Here is a 25,426-nt window from a genome sequence, read left to right as displayed (position 1 = left end):
CTTGTCACACAGCTCCTCCTCAGGACACAAAACAACACGTAAAGGTAAACACATCCGCCACGAACTGCCACGGCACAGTCAGATGGACTGACGACAGCTCTGTGACAGTCAGATGGACTGACAGCTCTGTGACAGCGCTGGCTAGTTGGGTCAACTGTCACCCCAGACACGATAGGAAAGAACGTGCTGTCTTACCAAACATGTTATCAGGGGATGATAAAGTGGGTGAGCTGTGTCCGGGCTCTTGGCCTCTAGTCAAAGGGTTGATGCAAAGGCACAGAGTTTCAGCAAGGTGACTTCATTCAAAGCAAGATGACAGCTCAGGTCAGATGCACAGTTGAGACTGACTTCGGGCCACGTGAGTGAGGACACCCAGGGCCCGATTATTGTTTTTGGCCAAGTTTAATGGGGTTAGGAGAAGGAGCTCAGTGACTAGGGGCATAGTTTGGGTGTTTTGACTGGCGAGTTTGGATGACATAATCCCTTGCTCAGTGTTCACGTTCCTTCCTATGATGCATGATTTCAATCTTATGCACGCCCAATTATGCATAGGCATGAGATGGTAAATAAGGGATTCTCCCTAAAAATCTCACTTAGACGACACTGTTTAACTCACTGTACGTGTACGCCAAACCAGTTTATGCCAGACCAGACCCCCTATCCTCACACCTACATGTATTAGGAATATGTCTGAATGAAAACCACCTAACTTTGATGGCCATTAAGGAGAGGAGAATGTCTTCTGTTGTCCAGAGCAGAGTGTAGACACAGCTCAATGCAGATGGACATCGTGGGTTCTAACAGGTGGCTAGGCCAGGTTCAGGGAGAGTGTGTGCACATGGCATATACAGATGAGGGGCCTAGGTTTCCTAGTGCCTTGTTAGAACAGGAGTGCACAGTGCCTAAGCCTAATGGAGTCAGGTTGTTAAGCTCTCCCCATGCTTGCCTGCCTCACTGCGTCCTGGCCATCCTCTTCTTCTTCCTTTCATGTCCTGGCTGCCATGAGGGGAAGAGCTGTTTCCACCAGGAAATCACATCAATGTTGCACTGCTTTCCACAGGCCCCAAAGCAGCAGAACTAATCAAATGTGGGCGAAATCTCTTTCTAGGAGCCCAAAATAAACCGTCCTTCTTAATTTGGTTATCTCAGGTGCTTGTTACCACGATGGAAAACTGGCTAACAGAGACCAAGGGCAACATGGTGCTTACATAAAGGGAGGGACTTGAAATAAGTTAATGGTAACATACGGCACTTTCGGATTCTAGAACAGCTGCGAAAGAATAGTGGCTGACCGAAGGTGATAGATGCATTTTGAAGATAAAACTGGCAAATTTAGTAATGGGTTTGAATCTATGAGAAAAAACATGATTTTTAAGGCAATTATTCTCAGTCATAAATGAAACTCATTCACCCTGCAGCCAATTAACTAGGCCCCTCCAATTGTGAAGCCATGTAACCAGCTCCTTCTTTATGAGCACACTGTGGCTGCAGGCAGCAGCATCCTGGGTGGTGCACAGAGCCTGTTGAGTCGTGAGCTTCCCTGAAAGACCTTAGAGCTTTCCAGGGGATGGTCATGTTTCTGATTGCATGCTGCCCTCAGTGTGCACTCTAGACATGTATACAGGGTGCTGTTGTGAAGCCCCAGGTATAATTAGGGTTCCACTGGCCAGGTTACCATGTCCACCCTTAACAGGATGCAGACTAAGGAAGGTGTGACTGAGTCCCTGCATAGTGCCAGGTTCAATTCCCGGGTGCCACGTCTCAGATTTACATCTCAAAGAAGTGCGGATTTAAAGAGGTGAATGAAGATGAACTTGAAGACATGGTGGTGGGGGAACAGCTCTCCCAGCTGGCTGTGAGGTCCGACAGATCCTCAGTGCTGGTCCCTGCACTCTGGAGGCTTCCAGAGTGCTGCCTGTTTAATGATGCTGCCCACCAACAAAACATACACACTATCCAGAATAAGTAAGTATGGTTCACAAAAGGTAACTAAGGGTTGAAAGTCACAGCACTGGCCAGGCATGGCTTGCCCACCTGTAATCCCAGCACATGGAGGTTGAGACAGGATCACTGTGAGCTCAGCCATAGAGTTTCTATCTTAAATAATGACAATAAGAAATGGAGGCGTTGGGGGGGAATAGGATCAAAATACATTGTATGAAATTATAAAATATTAATAAAAGGAAGAAAATATAAAGCTAAATTTATCAAAGTAATAGCATTAGCTAAGCTAGAATTTACTGTGGTGCTACCTACCATCAAAGGCAATTTTCTGGTGGAGATGTAGGTTGGTGACAGAGGACTTCCCTGGGTATGTCCCCTGCTCTGGAAACTTCAAAAGCCAGTATTCTTTTCCTTGTACCATGAATCTGTAGTAAATATAAAATCTCTCTCTCTCTCTCTCTCTCTCTCTCTCTCTCTCTCTCTCTCTCACACACACACACACACACACACACACACACACACACATTTATGACATGGGTATAGATGAGCATAAACATTAAATATTTTTAAATAGTTTGATGTCTGGTAAGCTGCTGTTTGTTTTCCTGGTCTCTCCTTGTAGAGCTGGTAAGACAAACAAAATGTTTTGTTAACTTTGGTCTCGAGACCTCAGGACAGGACTGGCTGGAAGTAACTGACAGCTAGAGGAGCCGCAAATGGCCAAGACCTTGTACAGTAAAGACGAGAGCGGCTTAAGCTCTGACGCAAGGCTTCCCATTGCTCCTGAGATTCAAAGAAATGCTTGCAGGCCCTGAAATATATAATGAGTATTTGTGTAAACACTGCCTACACAATATAGACCCATGTAGGGTTTAGAAAAGAACCAAGTGATCACCCAGTGTTTCAGATATAAAGTACCAGGCTGGGTTGAATTTAAAGGCCTCTTTCATCTCTGTTACGCTGTGAAACCTGTTACTTCAAGAGTCTACAAAGAAAACCCCTGAAATGTGTCCTCATTCACAACTGGAGAAAAGAAAATTAAGCTAACATGACCAGGGAGCCAGTGGTTTGGGGCCTCAGAAGCAAGTCCCTGAGGTGCCTGGAGGAGGTGCTTGCCTTCAAGGGGCCTTCAGCCCAGGAGGTGGCAAACCGAGATTCAGCGGAGGACTGTGGCCTGACACTCATCCCTCCAGCTAAGGCATGCTACGCTATGAGGCTCCTTTTAGGGATAATTGATGGAGAAACAGAGACGAGCCTCTGTGCTCCCCTCTGTCTCAGTTATAGACCGACAAAGACGTCTTAGCTCTGCAGACGGGCTGGTTATTGTGTCTGAATCTGTGGTAGGAGGGAGTGTGGGGAGCTGGGAGGAGCGGAAGAAGTCCTGGTGTATATTCTATCACCTAGGACCACTGATCCTTAAGCTGCCACCTTTGTGGAACTAGAGAGATTGTAGGGTTAATTGTGTGAGCTGCCTCTCAAGCTGCCCCCATTTGGGGGGTGGGGTGGGGTGTACATTCTAACAGCTGGCTCCAAGAGCTGCCCATTAATGTCCTACATTTCCCCTCCTATGTTTCCCCTTCCTGTCCCTGACTTTAGCTGTGGATAATGAAGGTGCTACAGTCACAGCCATTAGCACCTGCCACCGGAAGCCCCTTAGGGGATGGGTCTAGAGAGGCCACAGGGGACCGGAAGAGTGAGCCGCTAGAGCTGAATGCTAGGACCTTGGGTTGGGTGCATGACCTGCTGCAAGTGGGTTTGATAAAACTGGTGAAGACCACAACAACCGGAAAGAATTTAAGAAGTGAATTGACTTTTCAAATACCACATCCTCCTTGACTTACTCTCACAGCAGTGTGTGGCACACACACAACCCCCAAAAGGCGTTTGGAAAGCAGTGTATTAGCGTTGACAGCTTGCCTTCTGGGTAGGCAGGACTGTTGGGCTGTGCACTTCCATCTAGGCCTCCTGACTTGATCAGAACTTCGATGGTGTGAGAGCTGGAATGTTGCAGACCCCAAATTATCTTGGTCTGTCTTCAGTTTCCCTAACACAGTGGGAACCCATTGCCCATTTTACCAGGTAATACTTTCTGAAGTGTGTTAACTTAGCAGACTGTTAGCTTCCACCAACCCAGAAGCTAAGAATGTCACCAGATTATATCTAAAGCCTGTAGCACAGACTTCCCAACTGTGCTATACTGTCCTTGGTGGCATTTTCATCAATGCATGGGAAAATGCCTTGATTTATAGTTTCCTTTTCTTCTGCAACTACAAACACGTCATCAAACAGTTTCCAGGCTAGAACACGCTATTTGGGGCAGCCTGGATCTGTGTTCTCGGACCATGGTCCCTCACATATGGCTCAAGAATAAATTCGAAGTTCCTTTTGGGTACTATAGTCTCTCGCAACCTTGTGGTCTTCCATCCTCGCACCCTATAGTCCACTATCCTGGCATCCCAGGAACCCTGTGTCTTCCATTCCCTGAACTCTGTGATCCTCTGGGGCACCCGAGGTCGCAGATTTACTCGTTCTGGAAGTCCTGGAAGTATGCCTATCCTTGCAAGGAAAGCTGTGCCTCACAGAACCGGGCAAGCAACTCCTCCCACCCCACCCCACCTTCAGAAAGAACGAGGGAATTCTCAAAGGAAGTTCCGCCTTCCAGCCTTAGTGCTTCCTGTTTGGTAACTAAGGGCTCCTGGCTGTTGCTAGGACCGCAGAGTACAATCAAGCAGGCTCTGTAGACTCAGGCTGCGCGCTCCAGGGAAGGGTTTTGGGGTCTGTCTGCGCTCGCTTCAAGCCGAGCATCATGAGCAGCGAGTTTCTGTCAGAGCTGCCCTGGGAAGATGGGTTCGCTATCCCAGTGGCAAACCAGGAGAACAAGATGCTGGAGGATCAGGTGAGGAAGATCTGGTAGGAGTTAGGGGACAGACAGGAGAGGACCCGCTGAAGAACCGGGAGGCGGGTGTGGGGTTGGAGGGGTGAGGGTGGGGACTGGTTGAGCACCGCCACGACAGCCAGATGAGGACCAGTGGTAGGATGGAGGACTAGGTGAGGACCGACTAGGATGCAAGGCCAGGTGGGTATCCACTGGGAATCAGGGGTCAAGACCCTCGAGGTCTGTGTGCCACGCTGCCCAACTCATCTGCGCCTACCATGCCCTGGCCTCATCCCTTAGGGCTGATGCTCATCCTCCTCACTGTCCCTGCTGCTCCTATCATTTATAACCCATTTGAAAGTTTTATCGAAGTAACAATTTCTATTCAGCATCATGAAACCCGGAGTCTCGCTCCTCCAGCTGTTTTAGGTGCCAGCTAGCAGGCTTCCCTCATCCAACTAAGGATTGCAGATGGATTATTGGTGTTTGCTTAGTAACCGCTGTTTACGCACATGCGCACACAAGACAGCGATCTCGTGGGCATTAGCGTGTCTGTGATGCTTAAAGTGGCTTGAGTTGCTTTCAAGAGGGAACATTTCAGTGAAGTATGCAGTGTAAGAGTTTCAAAGTGAGGATCAAGGTGTCACAGGAGGGTGAAATATTTCGCACTGTAGGACGAACTTGCATCAACTAGAATACATACCGTTTAATCCTCATGTTAAAAGCAAAATTAAAAACTGCAACTGGCTCCACAAAGTTTACACATCTTTAGCGGCCAGCCTGAAGCCCCACAAGTTGGTGTTAGGGTGTAGGGAAGATGGCCCAAGAACGGACAATGTGTACAAACTGACAGTGTAGGAGGGAACATTCCCTGCCCTATGAATAATGAAAATGGAAATCCTTTGAGTGGACCTGCTGAGAAGAGCGGGAAGTTCAGAAGTCTCTGCCCTGATGGCACGTCTGTTTGGGGCTGGGCATTTTCCCTTAAAGACCGTCAACCTTGGGATCCCTGACAGTGTGGGAGTCATAGCTGCCAGCTGTTGGCTTAGAACCTGCTTGCCACCCTGGTGTGAGAGGCTAGTGGAAACATCACCTTTCAGTGCTATCACAAGGCACCAAAGACGTAGGGTACCTTAAGTGGTGCTGTTTGGTGTGGCTGCATATTTGTCTCATAGGGCTTTATATTGCGTGTATTAACTGCTTTAAAAAATTATACAGCAGTGGAAAGAAATTCAGAGGCCAAAAACTGAATTAATGAGGACATTATCCTGGGCATGGTGCCACATGCCTTTAATCCAAGTACTGAGAAGGCAGAGGCAAATGGACTACTGTGAGTTCAAGGCCAACCAGGGCTACATAGTGAGACCTGCCTCAAACCAAACCAAAACCCAACCAAATCCCCAAATCACCACCAAACAAAGAACAAACCCTGACATTATCAACTTTGTAAGTTTAAGATACTCAAATAGAATAAAATGTGTTTTTATTGGTCTTATCACCAGGGTTTATTATATTTTCGTGTAGTCCAGTGTTGTTTTGCTGTATATTTACATTGATTTAATGGTCCTCTCTGTGGGTGATGTTGCTTAGTTTAATCTTTCCTGAATTTTTCTCGCTGGTTGGGGTTTATTCTGGTCATTGCAGGAAGGTCCTGGGGTGCTATACTTTCAGCCATCTGCGTCCTTGCTCAGAAACCCAAGCAGAGGCTTAAGACTCTGTCACTCCTCCCTTCGTTGACTGCCGCTGTGGTCCTGCAGGTCCCAGGAGGACTAATTTCCCACAGGCCCTGTTCTGCACTGCTGACTTGGGAATTCCCGATTCCCTGCTAAATTGAGGTTCCAGTTCCAACACCACCTCCCTTGGATTATTTCCTTGTTTTGTTGAGATACTTGTCCTGTGTCTCCTGATTGTGGTTTGAATATGAGTTATCCCCTCAAAAGGCTGATGTGTTGAGGGCTTGACCCCCACCTGAGATGTGATTGGCTTGTGAGCTGTAACTTGGTCAATAGATGAACCCATTTACGACCTACTGTTTTATGGGCACCGAGGAGGTGGGGAATACTTGGAGGAAGCAGGTTCCTGGTGCATGGCCTTTGTAGGTTTACTGGCTCCCGGATCTTTCCCCTCTGATTCCCAGTTGCTATGAGGCGAGGGTCTTCACTCCATGTTCCCCACTGGGACAGTGCCAAGCAACCGGGACTGACCTCCCCAGCTCTGCTTAAACAAGTGCTTTCTTCTTTAAGTTGTTTTGCTTTATTTGAGAGACCATGAGTCACCTTCCCAAACGATGTGATGAAACACTCTGAGGCCTCCAGTCACAGAGAATGGCTGTGTTTACCTTCACATTTGGTAATAGTTTGGAAATATATTTTCCCTAGGATTGGGAATGTGTTGCTGTGTTGCTGATGAGTGATCTAATACTGCGCTGATTTCCATTCCATTATAAATTCCTATTAGACAGAATCTCAGGAGACATTTGTGGGTCTAACTTCGGATGTTTGATTTGTTCTGGTAACCACAATGATCAACTACGTTTTCAGGTTCTCTGCTTGTCGCTTTCTGGGGGCACTATGGTCTTGCAGAGGTCTGTTGTATTTCCAACCTCTCTCTCTGTGTATGTCCCTGTGTGTATTTAGTTCTTTGTTTTGAGTTCTGAATTATGTTTCCCCTGAGGTCTTGTTTGTTTGTTTTGGTATATCATGTGTATGTCCTCAACAAGTATCACTGTATATACTTCTATATTCAAAAAAGAAGCAATAAAGTCTGGGAGCCCTGGGGAGGGCTTGTCAAGTTATAATCATAATGCTTTCATTGGAGAAACAGAAGGTTCATTCTGGAGGCAACATTGGCAAAATACTGCTGTAGTGAGCGACTTCACTAATGCCCTCCTCAGAATTAGACAAGTGTAATAGACAAAGACACAGAGATTATGAACAATACAAAACAGTAGAAAATGTAGAGAGAATATATCACTTGATACGCATCTTAGAAGGGTGCCCATAAAAAGCGTTGAGACTGAGTCATGTAGTAGACCCAAACACTGACCTTCCTGCTAAGAGTGAATGATGGGTCAAGAAGGCATCATGCTCTTGAAATGAATGACACCCAGCAGGACAGATGTCATGTAGCCATCCTTTTATGAGTGACAGAATAGTCAGATGAACAGGAAGCAGAATGGTGGTTTCCTGGGACCAGAGAGGGGTAGTGTGGGGAGTTTGTATTTAAAGAGCACACCAGTTCAAAATGGGAACTTGAAAAGGTGGTAGTGGTGGTGATGGTGGTGATAGTGGGTGGTGGTGGTGGTGGTGGTGATGGTGGTGGTGGTAGGTGGTGAGTGGTGGTGGTGATGGGTGGTGGTGGGGTGGTGGTGGTGGTGGGTGGTACGTGGTGGTGGGTGGTGAGTAATGGTGGTAATGGGTGGTGGTGGTAGTGGTAGTGGGTGGTGGTGGTGGTGGTGATAGTGGTGGTGGTAGGTGGTGAGTGGTGGTAGTGGGTGGTGGTGGTGGTGGTACAACAGGTGAGTGTATTTAATTCTGTGCAACGTAATCTCAAAATGGTTAAAATTGCAATGTTTTTATTGTGTCATTTACTGTTATAGTCCCTAAAATAACATAAAAATAGAAATCTTAAAGCTCATATTCCCTGATACAACAGAATTCATAGTAGATAAAACAGAAATCTTGCAAGCCATAGGCCCTGACATTAAATCAACAGAATTTACAGAGAAAATTTCAAACAATCTTTTTTTTTAAAGTCTGAGACATCTTTCTCTAAACACATTCTTGGTTAGTCTTGTATCAACAAGAAATTGAACTGGAAAAATCCTTCAGAAAATAATTCAAGGGGACTTCTTTGTATCCAGGTCCATGGGAAACAGAAAAAAATATTAGAGAAAATATGTAGCCTTACACACCTCCGTAGTTAAACAGTAAGTAAAAAAGTGAAGAAGCTGAGAACTCAGTGGATTTAAAAACAGCATCAAGGGACTAGAGAGATGGCTCAGCTCTTTCAGAGGACCCAGGTTTGATTCCCAGATGGCTCACACCATCTGTAACTCCAGTTCTGGGTGGTCAGATGCTCTCTGTTCACCTCTGCAGGCAGGAGGCATGCACACGGTGTGCAGGCAAATATGCAGACAAAAATACCAATACACAGAAGACAGAAAAGTAAACAAATCTTAGCAACAGTGTCAAAGTCAACAAAAGAGAGTTAAAACCGAGAACAAAAGCTAATGCAACAGTCAGCATGAGCAGAAGTCTATCAGACTCTGACATATTCACAGCAGTACTAAGATCTAATAATGCTAGTCTGCAGGTTTAGTAAAATCCAAGAAACAACTGAGTAAATCAGTGTTTTTGTCTTCACTAGGTAAAAGTCCTATGACTTGCTTCTGTGTTTCAGTGGAAGGGTGGTACCCTCGGTGAAGGCATGTAGTTCAAGACCATGAGGACACACTACTTCCTGAGCTCTCAGATGACCCAGGCTTGGTGCATTGTGTTCGGGCTTCCTGGAAACTCCTCAGAAGTTTATTTTGTTTGTTTATCATCTATACAGTGTCTTATTTCTATTAGCAAAATTTGTTAACATACTGGTTCTAAGTATGCAAGAGTATTCTGTTAGGCTTTACCTAAATTCATTAAATCTATCAGTGTATAAGAGTCATCCTAGAAGAACGATCCGATCCTGCTGACTATGTATTCATTATTTGAACCTATGGTTCTTGTTTTGTAGGTTTTATGGCCCCAGCCTTTGCTTTATTCTTTCTTTCTTTTTTTTTGGCATATATGTTTGGAATGTGTGGTGGTGGATGTATGTGTGCACATGTGTGCACACGTGTGCAGAGGCCAGAGGTCAACCTTAGCTGTCATTCCTCAGGCTTCCCCCACCTTACTTTTTGAGGCAGGGTCTCTTATTGGGATGTGGGGCTCCCAGAATAGGCTAAGATGGCAGACCAGTGAGTCTGAGAAATCTTCTCATCTCTGTTTCCTCAGCACTGGAGTGACAAGAGCATGTCATCATGCCTGGCTTTTTATGTGGAGGCTTGCAGAGCAAACATTTACTGGTCCCTTTATTTTCCTGATCATGTTTACCAAGTGTGCTGGCTAGCTGGGTTTTCTGTCATCTTAACATGAGCTTGAATGATCTGAGAGAAGGAACTCACAACTGAGAAAATATCTCCATCAGACTCGCCTGTAGGCAAGGTTGTGCGGCATTTTCCTGATTACTGATTGATGCAGGAGGACCATGCCCACAGTGGGAAGTGTCATCCATGGGGAGGTGGTCCTGAGCTGTATAGGAAAGCAAGCTAAGCAACCAGTGTGGAGCAAGCCAGTAAGCAGCATCCTCCATGGCCTCTGCTTCAGTTCCTGCCTCCAGGTTACCTTCCCTGCTTAAGCCCCTGCCTAATTTTGTCAGTGATAGACTGTTATCTGGAAGTGTAAGATGAAATAACCCATTTCCTCTTCAGTTGCTTTGGTCATGGTGTGTATCACAATGGTAGAAACCTAAGAAGACAGCCCATGGACTAGCCCTGGGATAGAGTTTCACATTTGCCTACAGGGAAATAACCCTGCTATGTGAGAAGTGCGTTCCAGCAATGACCCTGCTGGTACTGCAAAGTGAAGGGTGATTCCATCATGTAAACTAAAGTACTAATTGTCCTAATATTATCTCTAAGTTTTCTTTTTAAATATATCTAAAAGGTTAGTATGCTCAGTGGTGGTGGTGCACGCCTTTAATCCCAGCACTAGGGAGGCAGAGGCAGGTAGATCTTTGAGAGTTCAAGGCTAGCATGGTCTACAGAGCAAGTTCCAGGACAGACTCCAAAAGCTACACAGAGAAACCCTGTCTCAAAAAACCAAAAGAAAAAAAAAAAGAAAGAAAAGAAAAAAATCAGTAGATTTTTAAAGAAGTTCTTGTGGACATTTAAAGAAGCCAAATAATGACATGCACTGGATGTAACCTTTTTTTTTTTTTTTTTTGTATCCTTCCAAAACTTTTCATTTGATGACTGAATTCCCAGTGTGATGGTGTTTGGGAGCAAGGGTCTCTGCAGGGATGTTTATGTAAGTTACTTTTCTGTTGCTGTGATAAGACACCATGATCAAGGCAACTTATTAAAGAAAGTGTTTAATTAGGGTTTAATTTAGAAACAGCTGAGAGCTCATATCTCAAAACTGTAAGCAGGAAGCAGAGAGCATGTTAGAAATGGCAAGAGTCTTTTAAACCCTCAAGCCCGCCCCCAGTGACACACCCCCTCCAAGCCCGTACCTCCTAATCCTTCCCAAACAGTTCCACCAACAAGGGACCAAGTATATGAGCCTATGGAGGGCCATTCTCATTCCAACCATTACAAAGGCGGAGCTCTCATAAATTATATCAGTGTTCTTGTAAGAAGTGAAGAGAACTAACTTCTCTGTCATGTCTAGACACAGCAAGAAGACATTTGCTTGCAAGGTAAGAAGGGCTTCACTAGGAATCTTGTAGTTCTTAGCCTTCAGAGTTGTGGCAGATACATTTCTGTTGTTTAAGGCATCTGTGGTAATTTTGTTACAGCATCTCAAACTGACTATGCTACAAAATAAGTGAAGTTTTAGTTTGCTTGTTATTCATGACATTTATTACTTACAGTTATCAAAACTGCAGAAGGAAAAATCAAACTTGCAAGATCAGCTTCGTGACTATGAAGATCGAATTAATTCTATGACTTCTCACCTTAAAAATGTGAATCAAGAGTTTTTATTTACACAGGTAATGAAATATTGACACATGTTGATAGTGTTGTGTGAGATGTTCACCCTTAGTATGTAAATAATTATCTCAAATGTAAATACTATCTCAGATTATCTGTTAAGTATTACATGTGATTGATTCAATGTAAGCACCCTTTCCTCAAGTATTTATACCAAACATTTCTTACTTTTTGGTAAGGGATGAGTTTTAGCTTCTGACTGTCCTCTTACAGATTACTTTTCTTTAGTTTATACCATATAACATCTGAATTCCTGACAGTAGTCCTCCGAGAAGTATACGGTTAACCTCCTCATGGGTGGTGAGCAACAGCTGCTGGGTAACCACAGGCTAAAGTGGGAGAGATTCTACCCTGATGGAGTTAGCAGACGTCCATCTGAGCATTGGGTTGGGGCTGTTTCATGCAGAAGCTTATTATATTTTATAATATAGAAATGTAAAGTGCTTCTATTTTGTGCATTATTCTTCAGTCTCTTTGCAAAGCAAGGGAGTATGAAATCGAAAGTGAAGAACATTTTAAGGCCATTGCCGAAAGAGAGCTGGGACGAGTCAAGGATGAGATCCAAAAACTGCAGAAGGAGATGGAGACCATCCGGGAACGCAAGAGCGATAAGGAAGTGGGTGTGACTTGCTGTAGTCCTGCCTCTGCGCCTGCGCTCTCCAGGGAGCACCAAGCTCTTCTGTGATTTACTTATATGTCTTTTTTTTTTTTAACAATGAAAAGACACAGAGCTGTGGTTTGAATGAAATAATGATCAAATATTATGTTTCTGCTATTATTCTTCTGCTGGTTACTTTCATTTCCTCCAGGGACTGTGCTCTGCAGCCTGCCGGGTACAGGCGGCGCTGTTAACAAACCTATCACTTTTGGTTTTAAATTTCACCTAAAACTTTCACCGTCCATACTCATTTGTCAACTTTGGGACCTGTCTTGGCTAGCATTTCTGTTGCTGTAATAAACACTGACCACAAGCAACTTGGGAAGAAGGTTTATTTGGTTTACATGTACTGATCTCTCTTGAGCGCTAAGAGAAGTCAGGGCAAGAATCCAAGCCAGAGCAGAGGCGGGAGCCATGGAGGAACACTCACTCCATACTGGCTTGCTTTTAGACTCACATTCGGCTACTTTTCTTATACCTCCCAGGAACACTACCCACAGTGTGCTGGGCCTTTCTTCATCAGTCATTAATAAATAAAATGCATATACACTCACATGCATATTTTAATGTTGTAATATAACATTTATATATGCAGTGTAAATAGCGTTTACTGATTTTACTTATACATTCCCTACTTTCTTTTTGTGATTATAGATTCCTTAAGTGATATTTACAGAAGAAAATTTATCCCCTACACTATATTTAATTTAATTAAAAATGCTCCCAAATCTCTTTATAAGAGGCCTCTTTAGGGTAGCAGATACGACTGGAAATGGATGGAGGGTACTTGTCAGGGGGTTTATCTATCATACCAAGCAAGCTATTTTAACTGATGCACACACTCCCACACATTTGGGGTGACTTTGGTGTGTGGGGGGATCTAATGAGTTCTGTATAGAGAATCACCCTCAGGCTTTTTCACAAGATCTTTGGCTTAACCACTGTTCTTGGCCATGTATGATCATCTCCATTTCAGAACTGGAGAATTAAAATACAAGCATGGTAGTGATAGAAGTGACTGAACTGTGTTATATGGAAGGCAAGACTGGGTTTCTCCCTGTGTTTGGTAGTATAATGCTATGTTTTGTTTTAGTATGCAAAATAATGTTTTGTCCCCACCTTTTCTCCCTCATTCTTTGGAAATTAGACTGGAATATTTAAAGCTACTCAAAAGCTGGATGGCTTGAAATGTCAGATGAACTGGGACCAGCAAGCGCTGGAGGCCTGGCTAGAGGAGTCGGCTCATAAAGACAACGACTCTCTCACCCTTCAGAAGTACTCCAAGCAAGACGATAACAAAATCAGGGTGAGACGTTAGAAATTGCTAGAACGACTCCTCTCTGAGGCAACTTTTAAAACATGAAGCTGTAGTTACTGATGTTAAAGGCAACTGTCCTTGAAGGTTTGTGCCAGGGACTCCTCTGAGAAGCTATTAGAATCCAGTGTCATTTCTCTAGAAAATTGACTGCAGTCAAATCCTACAGCACATTTTGAATTCTGTTGCTAATCCTTTGAAGCCCTCCGACCCACTGGAGAACTGGGTTAGGACTTTGAAGGACTTGTTAAAGCATTTTAGAAAAGAAAATTCTAGTCGTACTAAAACAATTAATTTTGTATACTTTGATATTTAACTTGAATATTACATGTAAATTCTACTGATTTAATATTTTTTATTTGAAAATAGGATTTATTATTCAAATTGTCCTGTTTTCCCCATCCTTGGATGAAAATATGTTTACAATCTGAAAAAGGAGACAATATTCTACTGATGTAATGTTTTAACTAATCTTATTTGAGCATCAGTGAGATGGCTCAGTAGGAAATGTCTGTGGTGTGCAAGGCTGGTAACCTCATCGTGAACACCATATGAAGATGGAAAAAAGGAGACCCACAAAGTTACACACACACACACACACACACACACACACACACACACACCAAAAATGTTTTTTTAAAGACTAAATCTCATTACCATTTCATTATCTGGCATCTCTGGATAACTTTCTTTGAAGGCAGTACTTCAAGATTAAGTGCCAAATAGATAACTAATAGGGATATTAAGAAGCATGGAACACCAAATAGTATGTAGATATCCATACAACATCAAGCTATGTTCTGAGATATACAGTTGATTGCTGATTATTCTACTTCAATGTATTGATTTGAGATTATATTGCAATTGTTAAGTCATTGTAATATTATGTAAAATCTACTTGGAATCTCTCCTGGTGACAACGAGGTCAGTGTCACAAACATGCAATTTCTAGTAGATTAAATACCAAATGCATTATTTTAAATATTTTCAAATGGCAGGTTATAGTTGCCTTTTTTTTTCTAATTTGTGTTAAAAAGCATCTTAGAAACAAGTGCATTTTCATGAGGGTATAATCAAACAGTAGATTACTCCTTAGGGCTAGACAATGAGGAAAATACATATTATTTTATATTGTTTATATAGTGTTTACATAAGATGTGATGAGAAAGAATACTAGATATGCTATATGCCAGCTTTAAAACTCAAATAACTGGTAGTTATGTATTTTCTATGTACCCACACCACAGGCACTGACCTTGCAGTTAGAAAGGCTGACTTTGGAGTGTAATGAGAAAAGGAAGCTTCTAGACAATGAACTAACAGAGACGCTAAGTGCACAGGTTGGTTTACAAAGTCTCCTTACTTTTCAAGGTGATATTTGCAGAAGCATTTTAGTAATGGAAGTGTAACCTTCTATCTGTCTTGACAGTTAGAATTAGATAAAGCTGCACAAGACTTCCGGAAGATTCACCTTGAACGACAAGAGCTCATCCGGCAGTGGGAGAGCACCATCCACCAGATGCAGAGGCGCGACCAGGAGATCGACAACTGTGCCCTGGTGAGCTAGCTCAGACCCTGCAGTGCTGAGCTCTACTGTCTCCTGTTTAGCACATCATTTTAAAGTGTACATCATAGTCAGGCGTGCTGGTGCATGCTTTTAATCCCGGCACTCGGGAGGCAGAGGCAGGCAGATCTCTGTGAGTTCGAGGCCAGCCTGGTCTACAGAGAGAGTTCCAGGACATCCAGGGCTTCATAGAGAGATCCCCATCTCAAAACAAAATAAACAACCACCACCACCATCACCAAAATAAAATATATATTATACTGCTACTTGAAAGTCACTTTTCAGTGAGATTCAGTGGTTCTGGCAAATGGAACTCTATGGAGGTTTTTTTTTTTTTTTTTTTTCCTTATAGTATTATAATCCTTGATGATTGAGACTTTCTTCCAGTAATTCTGACCCATGGTTGCCTGTAGTAACTTAGGTTTCACATGGTGCTGTTTGGCCTCTGCTCTATCCTGTCTAAAGCTGACCTCTTAAGACTGGCATTTGATTTCCTTCTCAGTCTGCTCCTAAAAGCCCTACTTTGCTAGCCTAGCTTTCCTGCCCTTTCTTTTGTTCATGTTTCCCCCCTTCCTGCCTTGTTCCCTTCCCATATCAGCCTTCCCCTTCTATGTTTCAGCCACAAGAAACACTTCAACACAGTAAACATTCCAGCCCACATTTTAAAACATTATTTATTACTTTTGAGATTTTAATATAATTACATCATTTCTATGTTCCCTTTCCTCTTTCCAAAGCTTCCCATATATCCCTCCTTGCTCTCTATCCAATTCATGGCCTATTTTTCATTAGTTGTTATGTATATGTACACACACACACACACACACACACACACACACACACACACATACACATTCACACACATATATCCCTAAATATAGCCTGTTCAATTTTTATAACGTTGTTTGCAGGTAAGTTTTCAGGACTGACAGTTTGGTATAGGATAACCAACTGGTGTATTCTTTCTTAGGGAAGACTGTGTCTCCCACTCTCAGCATTCCTTAGTTGCCTGTAGTTCTTTGTCTAGGGTTGAGGCATCACGGATTTTTCCCATCTACTTCAGCATGTCTACTGTCATTCTTGTTCAGTTCACATTTGGGCAGTCATGTTGGTGAAACTTTCCAATTGTAGCTTTTGATGTTGCTAGGAGACACAGTCTCATAGAAAACGTCCAGATGCTCTGGCTTTACAATTTTTCCACCCTCTCCTTTCTCAATGTTCCCTTAACCTTAGGTGTGAGAGTGGACCAGGCTCTATAACTCTGCATTTTGATTGGTTATGATTTTCTGTTATGGTCTCTGTCTGTCACAAAGTAGAGTTTCCTTGATGAAGAGTGAAGACTACACTTATCTATGAGTATAAGGAAAAGTATTTAGGATGTAGTTAGAGATTATATTGTTTTAGTAAAGTGGTCATAGGTTCTCCTCCAGCATCCATGACCTCACTAATCCTGGGTAGTTGGGTAGGTTTCTAATACCAGGAATGATTTTACTCTTAAGTGGGCCTTAAGTCCAATTAGTCCAATTAAGTTACTGCCAAGGTTTGACTGCCACTACTTCATCCATTGTGCCATGCTGGTTATTGATGTAGTTCATAGGCATCATAGATGGACTGTTGGTTGCTTCCCTCATTAGGAAGCTTGCATGGTGCCTTTTGATACTATGAAAGCTGGTTCTCAGGGTGAAGGCAAGGCTACCTGTGGATAATATAGCCAGCAGCTTCTGTTGGGTAGGGGTTATGATCTTCTTTTTCTTGGAGTATTTTACCTGTACATAAGGATTCTGAGGATTATTTTTATTATTATAACTTTAAGATAATCAGAAAGCCTGTAAGGACATTCTCACTGAAACCTGTAGTAATTTGAATGTAATTGGCCCCCATAATTTCATAGGGAGTGTCATGATTAGGAGATGTGGTCTTGTTGGAGTAGATGTGGTCTTGTTGGAGGAAGTATGTCACTGTAGATGCAGGCTTTGAGGTCTCACATATGCTCAAGATACTACCCAGTGTCCCAGTTCACTTCCTGTTGCCTTCTGACCAAGATGTAGCCAGCACCATGTCTGCCTGCATGCTGCCATGCTCCCCATCATCATGGTAATGGCCTAAACCTCTGAACTGTAAGAGCCATCTCAGCTAAATGTTTTCTTTTTTAAGAGTTGCCATGGTCATGGTGTCTCTTCACAGCCATAGAAGTTATAACTAAGACAAAATCAATAACAAAAATGTATTTTTGTTGTATGTTGTTTTGTTGATACAGAGTCTCTTTGTGTACCCAGGCTGGCCTTGAACCATGAGCTCAGGGCTGCCTCAAACTTCAGCTACTCTCCACTCAACCTCCTGAGTGCTGGCACTGTAAATATGTGCTACCACATCTGGCTAAGTTATTTTTAAAAAATTAAAAATGGGTCTATACAGTATTTACAAATTTTCACTGAGGCCTAAGATTGTGTGCAAAAAAATATTCAGTACTATTTCATTTTTGGGGGTGGGTGGGTATTCCCTTCCTGTATAAAGGGCTAACTGTTTCCTTGCTCTTCTGCAAGGTTCCAAAGAGATATAAAAACACATTGGCATTCAGTAATGTGAATTCACAGATATTCAGGTGTAGCATATTGATACCCACCTTATTTTTAGCCAAGTGTGGTGGCACACACTTTTTTTTTCTTTTTTCTTTTTCGAGACAGGTTTTCTCTGTGTAGTTTTGATGCCTGTCCTGGAACTCGCTTTGTAGACCAGGCTGGCCTCGAACTCAGAGATCCACTTGCCTCTGCCTCCTGAGTGCTGGGATTAAAGGCAAGTGCCACCACCCGGCCAGTGGCACACACCTTTAACCCCAGCTCTCTGAGAGGCAGAGGCAGGTGGATCCTTATGAGGTTAAGATGAGCCTGGTCTTCACAGAGTGTTTCAGACCACCCAGGGCCACAACAACAACAAAACACTCCCTGCAACAGTAAAAATATTTTTAAAGACTTTTTTTCCTTGTAAAAAATAAGTACTGAATATAAAAATGAAAACGAAATTCCTTTGTATTTTAGTTGGTACTCAATATTTAAATGCACACATTTGTTTCAATCCTAGACATTAGCAAGGATCAAGCAGGAAATAAGAGAAAAAGAAGGTGTGGTGAAAGAAAAGATCAAGTTTCTGGAGAGTGAGGTTGGGAACAACGTAGAATACGAGAGAAGAATTTCTGTCGCCGAGCGGAAAGTTTTAAAGTACAGGGTGGATTACCAGCAGCATGAAGCCAGCAGGAGTCAGCTGAAGGACGAGGTGTGTCACCAAACACTGCTCTGTGTTCCTAACAGATTGCTCAGTCGATGCCAAAGGCCTGTTTGATTAGGGAGTGGCTTGCCGGCTCTTTTCCTTAAATCTGTGTATGTGTATGTGTGTGTGTTGTGTGCTCTCATGTATTTTTTTCTTTCTATTTTGGCAAGATTTCACTATGGCCTGCCTGGCCTGAAATTTGCTATATAGACCAAGCTGGCCAGGAAATCAGAGGTCTACCTTCCTGTTTCTGCCTCCCACACAATGGGAATAAAGGCATGTGCCACCATAGTGCACTCATATCCCCATAATGGGACTTTAGGGTACTTTCAATGGGACTTTAAGGTACTTTGTTTGAGCCCTTGGATGGCGAGGCCACAGGGAGTATCTTAAACCTCAGGTCCTGTACAGGGATCTATGCTGGGCACTGCCAGAGCTCTTTCCAGGTCTAGCATCTGTGAGGATGTGAGGCCAGATTCTCCTAATGCTTCACATAGGGATCACAATGGACTTGACACATATGAGGAGTGTTGCTGTAATGTTCTGAGAGATAGCTGGGAATGTCTTTCCAGTGTTGAGTATGTGTGACATTGGCTGACAGCTTCTGCCAGTGACCTGCTGAAGTTGTTTTTCACTTCGTTAAGGGACAATGTTTCAGTCTGGCCATAAGAGTAGGTGATGAATGACCTTGACACAGAGGGAGCAAAGCTCCTGTCCTCAACTTCTTTTGCAGCTTCCATAACAGCTAGACTGTTACATAGTGCAAGTTAATGATCCTGTCCTCAGCAATGAAAGGACCTCCATGTTTCTGTTCTGAGTCCCTGCTAGCTAAAGCTACTACTACTTAGGCCAAAAGCAGAATGCTAGAAACCATTTTATTATACAGTACGTTGTACTTTCCTCTCTGATTATTTTTTCTGTCAAAGAGATAATTGCATAAGTTTCTAAAGAAAGTAATTTCTGCTTATGTTAGACGTCACTGCTGAGAGCTTTAACCATTGCAGGGAAGTGGACAGGGGTGTAATTCCCAAAGACCCAGCCGTCCTTCACATAATACAAATGAGTGGCTTCCAGGACATTCGTGTAGTTGTGGGAATAGTCTGAATAGTCTCTGCTAGCTAACTAGAATGTTTTTGTTACCCCCTAAAGATGTTTCTACACGTACTTTCAACTTATATATGGAAATATTCACCATTTTCATGCTATGAAACAAGTCATTTAAAATTTGATGTAGGAATCAGAAAGATCCACAGATATGTGTTAATTACAAAAAGTTGCTATTTTAATGGGTTCTATTAGCTTAGAATTAGAAGTAGGGAGAATAGAGTTTCTCAGAAATGAAATTAATTTGTCCAATGTGAATATGTAATTTTTGTCTGTCTACTGACAAACAGCTGGATACTTTAAAAGCTACTCTCAATAGAACTTCCAGTGATTTAGAAGCTCTGAGGAAAAACATTTCCAAAGTAAAGAAGGACATCCATGGTGAAGCATCAAAGTAAGAAAAACCCATATAAATATAATATGTGTAAATATTAAATATATTTATGATCTGTATTTAGAAAATTACTAATGGTTACAATTATATAAATACTTGCAAGATTGTAACTGCTACATTCTTTTTGCTGGTGCTAGGGATGAAACCTATGGCCTTGAATATGGTAGCTAAAGTGTTTATTTTACCATTCAGTGACATCTGAGCCCCCTGAGCTCCACCCCATCTCTCTGAGCTCCTCCCCATCTCCCTGAGCTCCTCCCCATCTCCCTGAGCTCCTCCCCATCTCCCTGAGCTCCTCCCCATCTCACTGAGCTCCTCCCCATCTCTCTGAGCTCCTCCCTATCTCACTGAGCTCCACCCATCTCACTGAGCTCCACCCCATCTCCCTGAGCTCCACCCATCTCCCTGAGCTCCACCCCATCTCAGTGAGCTCCACCCCATCTCCCTGAGCTCCTCCCCATCTCCCTGAGCTCCTCCCCATCTCACTGAGCTCCTCCCCATCTCACTGAGCTCCTCCCCATCTCCCTGAGCTCCACCCTATCTCACTGAGCTCCTCCCCATCTCACTGAGCTCCTCCCCATCTCCCTGAGCTCCTCCCCATCTCACTGAGCTCCACCCCATCTCACTGAGCTCCTCCCCATCTCACTGAGCTCCTCCCCATCTCCCTGAGCTCCTCCCTATCTCACTGAGCTCCTCCCCATCTCCCTGAGCTCCACCCCATCTCCCTGAGCTCCTCCCTGAGCTCCTCCCCATCTCACTGAGCTCCTCCCCATCTCACTGAGCTCCTCCCCATCTCACTGAGCTCCTCCCCATCTCACTGAGCTCCTCCCCATCTCACTGAGCTCCCCCATCTCACTGAGCTCCTCCCCATCTCACTGAGCTCCTCCCCATCTCACTGAGCTCCCCCCCCCCCCCCCCCCCCCCCCCCTCTGAGCTTCTCCCCATCTCCCTGAGCTCCACCCCATCTCCCTGAGCTCCTCCCCATCTCCCTGAACTCCTCCCCATCTCACTGAGCTCCTCCCCATCTCACTGAGCTCCTCCCTATCTCACTGAGCTCCACCTCATCTCACTGAGCTCCTCCCCATCTCATTGAGCTCCACTCCAGCCCTCTGAGCTCCTCCCTATCTCACTGAGCTCCACCCCATCTCATTGAGCTCCACCCCAGCCCTCTGAGCTCCACCCATCTCACTGAGCTCCATTCTACCTCCCTGAGCTCCACCCAGCTCCCTGAGCTCCACCCAGCTTCCTGAGCTCCACCCCATCTCGCTGAGCTCCACCCCATCTCAGTGAGCTCCACCCCAGCCCATTGAGCTCCACCTTAGCCCACTGGGCTCCACCCCATCTCACTGAGCTCCATTCCAGCCTACTGAGTTCCACCCTAGACTACTGAGCTCTACCCCAGTGCAGTCGCTCCATTATTAAGTTCCAGATTTTCTTGTTTTTGTTTTGTTTTGTTTTCCATCAGAGAGGCTCAGAGCAATACTTTTATAGCCTATTAGATTCGTGATGGCAATGAAAATGTCTGCAGCAAAAGAAGCAACTATGTTTTTGTGTGTCAAATATTCTTTTAAGCATGCTTTCTATATTTCCTTATAAACCCTATTTAGATTACAAAAACTTAAACGTCACAATGAAGTTGTAAAACAGAAATTAAAAATGATAACTGAGAAAACCATATCTATTGAAGAGAAAGCTACAAACATGGAAGACATGCTGAAGGAGGAGGAGAAAGGTGTGAAGGTAAGGTTTGCTTTGAATTTTCCCAGAATCACAGCAGCTTTCAAAAGAGTAAAGAGGTTACTCTTGGGATCCGAGAACTGTGAAGTCTTAACGTACAGGGCTCTGTTTCTAAGGGCGGCCCCACACTATGCCCCCTAGCCCATTCCTTCAGTGCCCATTGTGCACATGCTCCCCACATCTGTATCTGTCAGTGTGCTGCAGTACACATCTTAGCCAGTGTCCTTGTTCTATAACTTCTTCTGCTGCCTTATCATCTCGTGTGTATTTGTGATCAAATTCTCCCCTCCCTGTATTTTGGCCAATTGCTTGTACTTCATCACTGTTTTGTTTTGAGACAGGGTTTCTCTGTGTAGCTTTGCACCTTTCCTGGATCTCGCCCTGTAGACCAGGCTGGCCTCAAACTCACAGAGATCTGCCTGCCTCTGCCTCCCGAGTTCTGGGATTAAAGGCATGCGCCGCCGCCGCCGCCGCCGCCACCACCACCACCACCACCCAGCTCATCACTGTTTTAACCTCTTATAATCTGACAGTATTTTTGGCAAGCAGCTTATGAAATGGACTATTTCATTAATTATATTGGCCTCTTCATCCACCAGTCTCTGGTGTGCTAAAACCAACTTTAAAGAAACTGGAGAAGGTTGCCTTGCCATCCTGTCTTTGGAATCTTGAAGATGACATCAACATTTTTGACATGGTAGCCCTGTTTCCTGATTTTTCTGTATTTTGCAGACAGAGGAGGAGGAGGGATAATGAAGACATTACAGTTTTTGAGCACTTGATGAGGCTCATATAAAATACAACTCTGCTTATAGTTGATGACACCTGGTTCCTCAATGTGTTCTGAATTCCCGAGTAACAAAGCCATTTGGCCTGAGTGGTATTTAAGTATAAATCATGCCTTTTTGTTTCACTTTGCCTTAAGAACAGGATTTTCTATGGTACAAATATGGACAGCTATTAGAACTTCTGAAAAAAAATCCTTGAAAGACTGAAAGTATATGAAATAGATCTTTTGATCACAAAGCATAATGAAAGTTGTGACATTTAAAAACTAATCAGGTGAATTGAAGTCACTGTAGCTGCAATTATCTGTATAAGACTTGCACAAGACTTGGCCCATCAGCATTTCACCACAGATTAGGGGAGGACCCTTGAGACTCGCCACTTCCGGAAAGACATTGACAATTAATCCTTATTGCAGGAGCTGCCCATAAGCTACCCTGCAACACTGTATAACTTTTCACCCATGCTCAGTCAAGTAACTAATTAAACTCAGTGGACCACATAGAAAGAAATCATGGAAGGCCAGGTGTAGTGGCACACGCCTTTAATCCCAGCACTTGGGGGGCAGAGGCAGGTGGATCTCTGTGAGTTTGAGGTCAGCCTGGTCTACATAGTCACAGGACTGCCAGAACTTCATAGTGAGTCCCTGTCTCAAAACAAACCAATAACTGAGAAGTCATGAAAATAGGAGGTAGACTCGATGAGAAGAAAGGTGCTGGAGGGAGAGGGAGGGGGATAAGAGAAAAGAAGTCGGTGTAGCGACTACAATTCATTATATAAATGTATGAAACTGGCAATGAAAACTGGAATAAAGAAATAAACACCATTTGAAGACACATGGTAGGTATCTGACTATATTGCTAGCTAAGCAATGCTAAATGAAGTCCCTAAATTGAATGAAAATGATAATAGGAAGACACCCAGGCTTTCTTAAAAGGATGAAGAGGATTGAACATGTCACACATGGCGAACAGCTACAAAAGACTTTTTAAAACTCGTATTTAACAAAGAAAACTAGATGTACTTGACCATAAGAATACTGGTGCAGCTGTAGCAGTGATAACGTTAGAGGGCGGTGCTTGTCACTGTTTTCGTTTGTTTTGGGAAAGCTCAATGGACTTGGCCACCACTTAGTCTAGACTTTCAAATTGTGCTGAGCAATCCTTGGGAAAGTCTTGAGTTCAGTGAGAAGTGACAATTGCATGAAAAATACCACATCGATTATTGGTTATTTCTTGATTTGTGAAGGTTTGGTCATGTGCTTGTTTTGTTTCACATAGAGGCTCATTAGCTACAAAGGGGAAATGTGGTTAGGAGTGAAAATTATTTCAGTATTTGAAAGTGGTAACTTGCAGTTGGTCTGGGTTTGGTAGGTCAACAGGAAACTTGGAATGTTTGTCATGAAGCCTTGACAAGGTAGGTGCTCTTAGAGAAGCAACAGGATCGGACTTGCTCCTCTTTCCCAGAGGCCAGCACAAAGGGAGACTAAGGAGTGCCAGCCTCAGTGAAAGGCTGGGCATGAGGTTTGCTGGGGGCTGGTTCCTACCAGTTCTCAAGAGCTGGCAGTTAAATTTTCAGGAATGTTGTTAAGTTCACTGCTAAATACAGTAACCAATGAAACCCAAATTCTAAGTAGACATAACTAAACACATTATGTACAAATCAGAAGTAACAAATAACATTCATTATTTTTGAATTATACTCTATGATTAGCTGTGTACTCAAGGTTAAAATGACATCTCTTACATATGCCATTTGTATGTTGGTTTGCTTCTGTATGACATCTCATGATAGTGTAACTAGACAAGTAGCTTGAAATTGCTCACTGTGGGTGTGCTTACACCATAGAAGGAGTATTTGCCTTTACTCTGCATCCACTGGAGAGCTGACGGCTAAGTTTTCACCCTGATAGTGGCCCTAAGAAGTTCCCAATTGGACAGTATGATCTCTTCCTTTAAATCCTCAAGACTATCCAGTGAGCTCTGAAATCACAGGGTGTCTAGTTCTGAGGCTAGGAATGGAGTTAGGATGATAGGTCAAATGATGCAGGACTAGAAAATTACAACCTCATTTCCAGTACAGGAGAAAGGAGATTTGGAGGAGTGGTGGAAACTTGGGAAAACTTTCTATTTTCAGGGGCTAAATGTTGGCTGGGAGGGTCTTGTTTGTTTCTGAGCTCCTAAATTTTAACGTTGATGTAAATACCAAGTTTAAGCTGTTATAATTTAACTAACTGCCATATTCTCACAATTTCTTATCAGGAAGTGGAGGTTCAACTGAACATAGTGAAGGACGTGCTATTTAAGAAAGTTCAAGAGTTACAGAATGAGACAATGAAAGAGAAAGCCCTGGTATCAGAGATTGAAGGAACCAAGTCCTCCCTGAAACATCTTAACCAGCGGTTACACAAACTGGACTTTGAAACCTTGAAGCAGCAGGAAATAATGTACAGTCAGGTAGGTGCTTTTCTCTGTGAGTATCTTCTGTGAGGACTTGTAATGCCTGTGGTGGTCCAGTTACCCCAGTGCCTCAAGAAAATGAGGTGTTCTAGATATCATAGATGGAGAGCAGATGAGAACAGCTGGCTACCATGCTAGGAACGCAGAGCCTTAAGTTATTGTTTTCAATCTAAAAGGAACAGGCCAGGGGTCAGCCACTCCAGTGAGGGAGAAAGGGCTGTGCTTTAAAGGAACCTGGAGCGGTGGGAGCCAGAGTAAAACACAAGAGGTCTGCAGACACGAGCATCTCCCCCCACCTTATCTCCACAATACAGAGGAAGGCTTTTCCCCTCAGTCTTGCCTACATACCCTTTCAGGTTTGTGATCTATTTCTAAATGCCTCCCCCACACACCTTAATTTCTTAATCTGAAAATATTACTAGTTTTGCAATATCATAGATGCTAAAATAAAATTTAAAAAATTCACTATACATTGAGCTTTCCATGGTTACTGTGACAATTTTTTTTTTTTTTAATCCTTTGAAAACTGTCCCTTGGGAATCCTCATGGATACAGATCCCGTGATTTCCTAAGCT

The 25,426-nt window shown here is 43.5% G+C and overlaps 1 protein-coding gene across 1 annotated transcript in view; it reads left to right on the top strand.

Moving 5' to 3' along the window:
* Positions 1-4,626: 4,626 nt before the first annotated feature.
* Positions 4,627-25,426, top strand: part of Ccdc39 (coiled-coil domain containing 39) — a 34,224-nt gene continuing 13,424 nt past the window's right edge. The window contains exons 1-10 of the mRNA XM_028872677.2: positions 4,627-4,840; positions 11,450-11,569; positions 12,040-12,186; positions 13,376-13,534; positions 14,791-14,883; positions 14,973-15,101; positions 18,186-18,377; positions 19,766-19,869; positions 21,477-21,609; positions 24,654-24,848. Of these exons, the coding sequence (XP_028728510.1) occupies positions 4,751-4,840; positions 11,450-11,569; positions 12,040-12,186; positions 13,376-13,534; positions 14,791-14,883; positions 14,973-15,101; positions 18,186-18,377; positions 19,766-19,869; positions 21,477-21,609; positions 24,654-24,848 (1,362 nt within the window). The 5' untranslated portion in view covers positions 4,627-4,750. The remainder of the gene's footprint in view (positions 4,841-11,449; positions 11,570-12,039; positions 12,187-13,375; positions 13,535-14,790; positions 14,884-14,972; positions 15,102-18,185; positions 18,378-19,765; positions 19,870-21,476; positions 21,610-24,653; positions 24,849-25,426) is intronic.

Source organism: Peromyscus leucopus, chromosome 6 (genome assembly GCF_004664715.2).
Source record: "Peromyscus leucopus breed LL Stock chromosome 6, UCI_PerLeu_2.1, whole genome shotgun sequence".
Taxonomy (NCBI): Eukaryota; Metazoa; Chordata; class Mammalia; order Rodentia; family Cricetidae; genus Peromyscus; species Peromyscus leucopus.
This window is presented reverse-complemented; position numbering and strand designations above follow the sequence as displayed.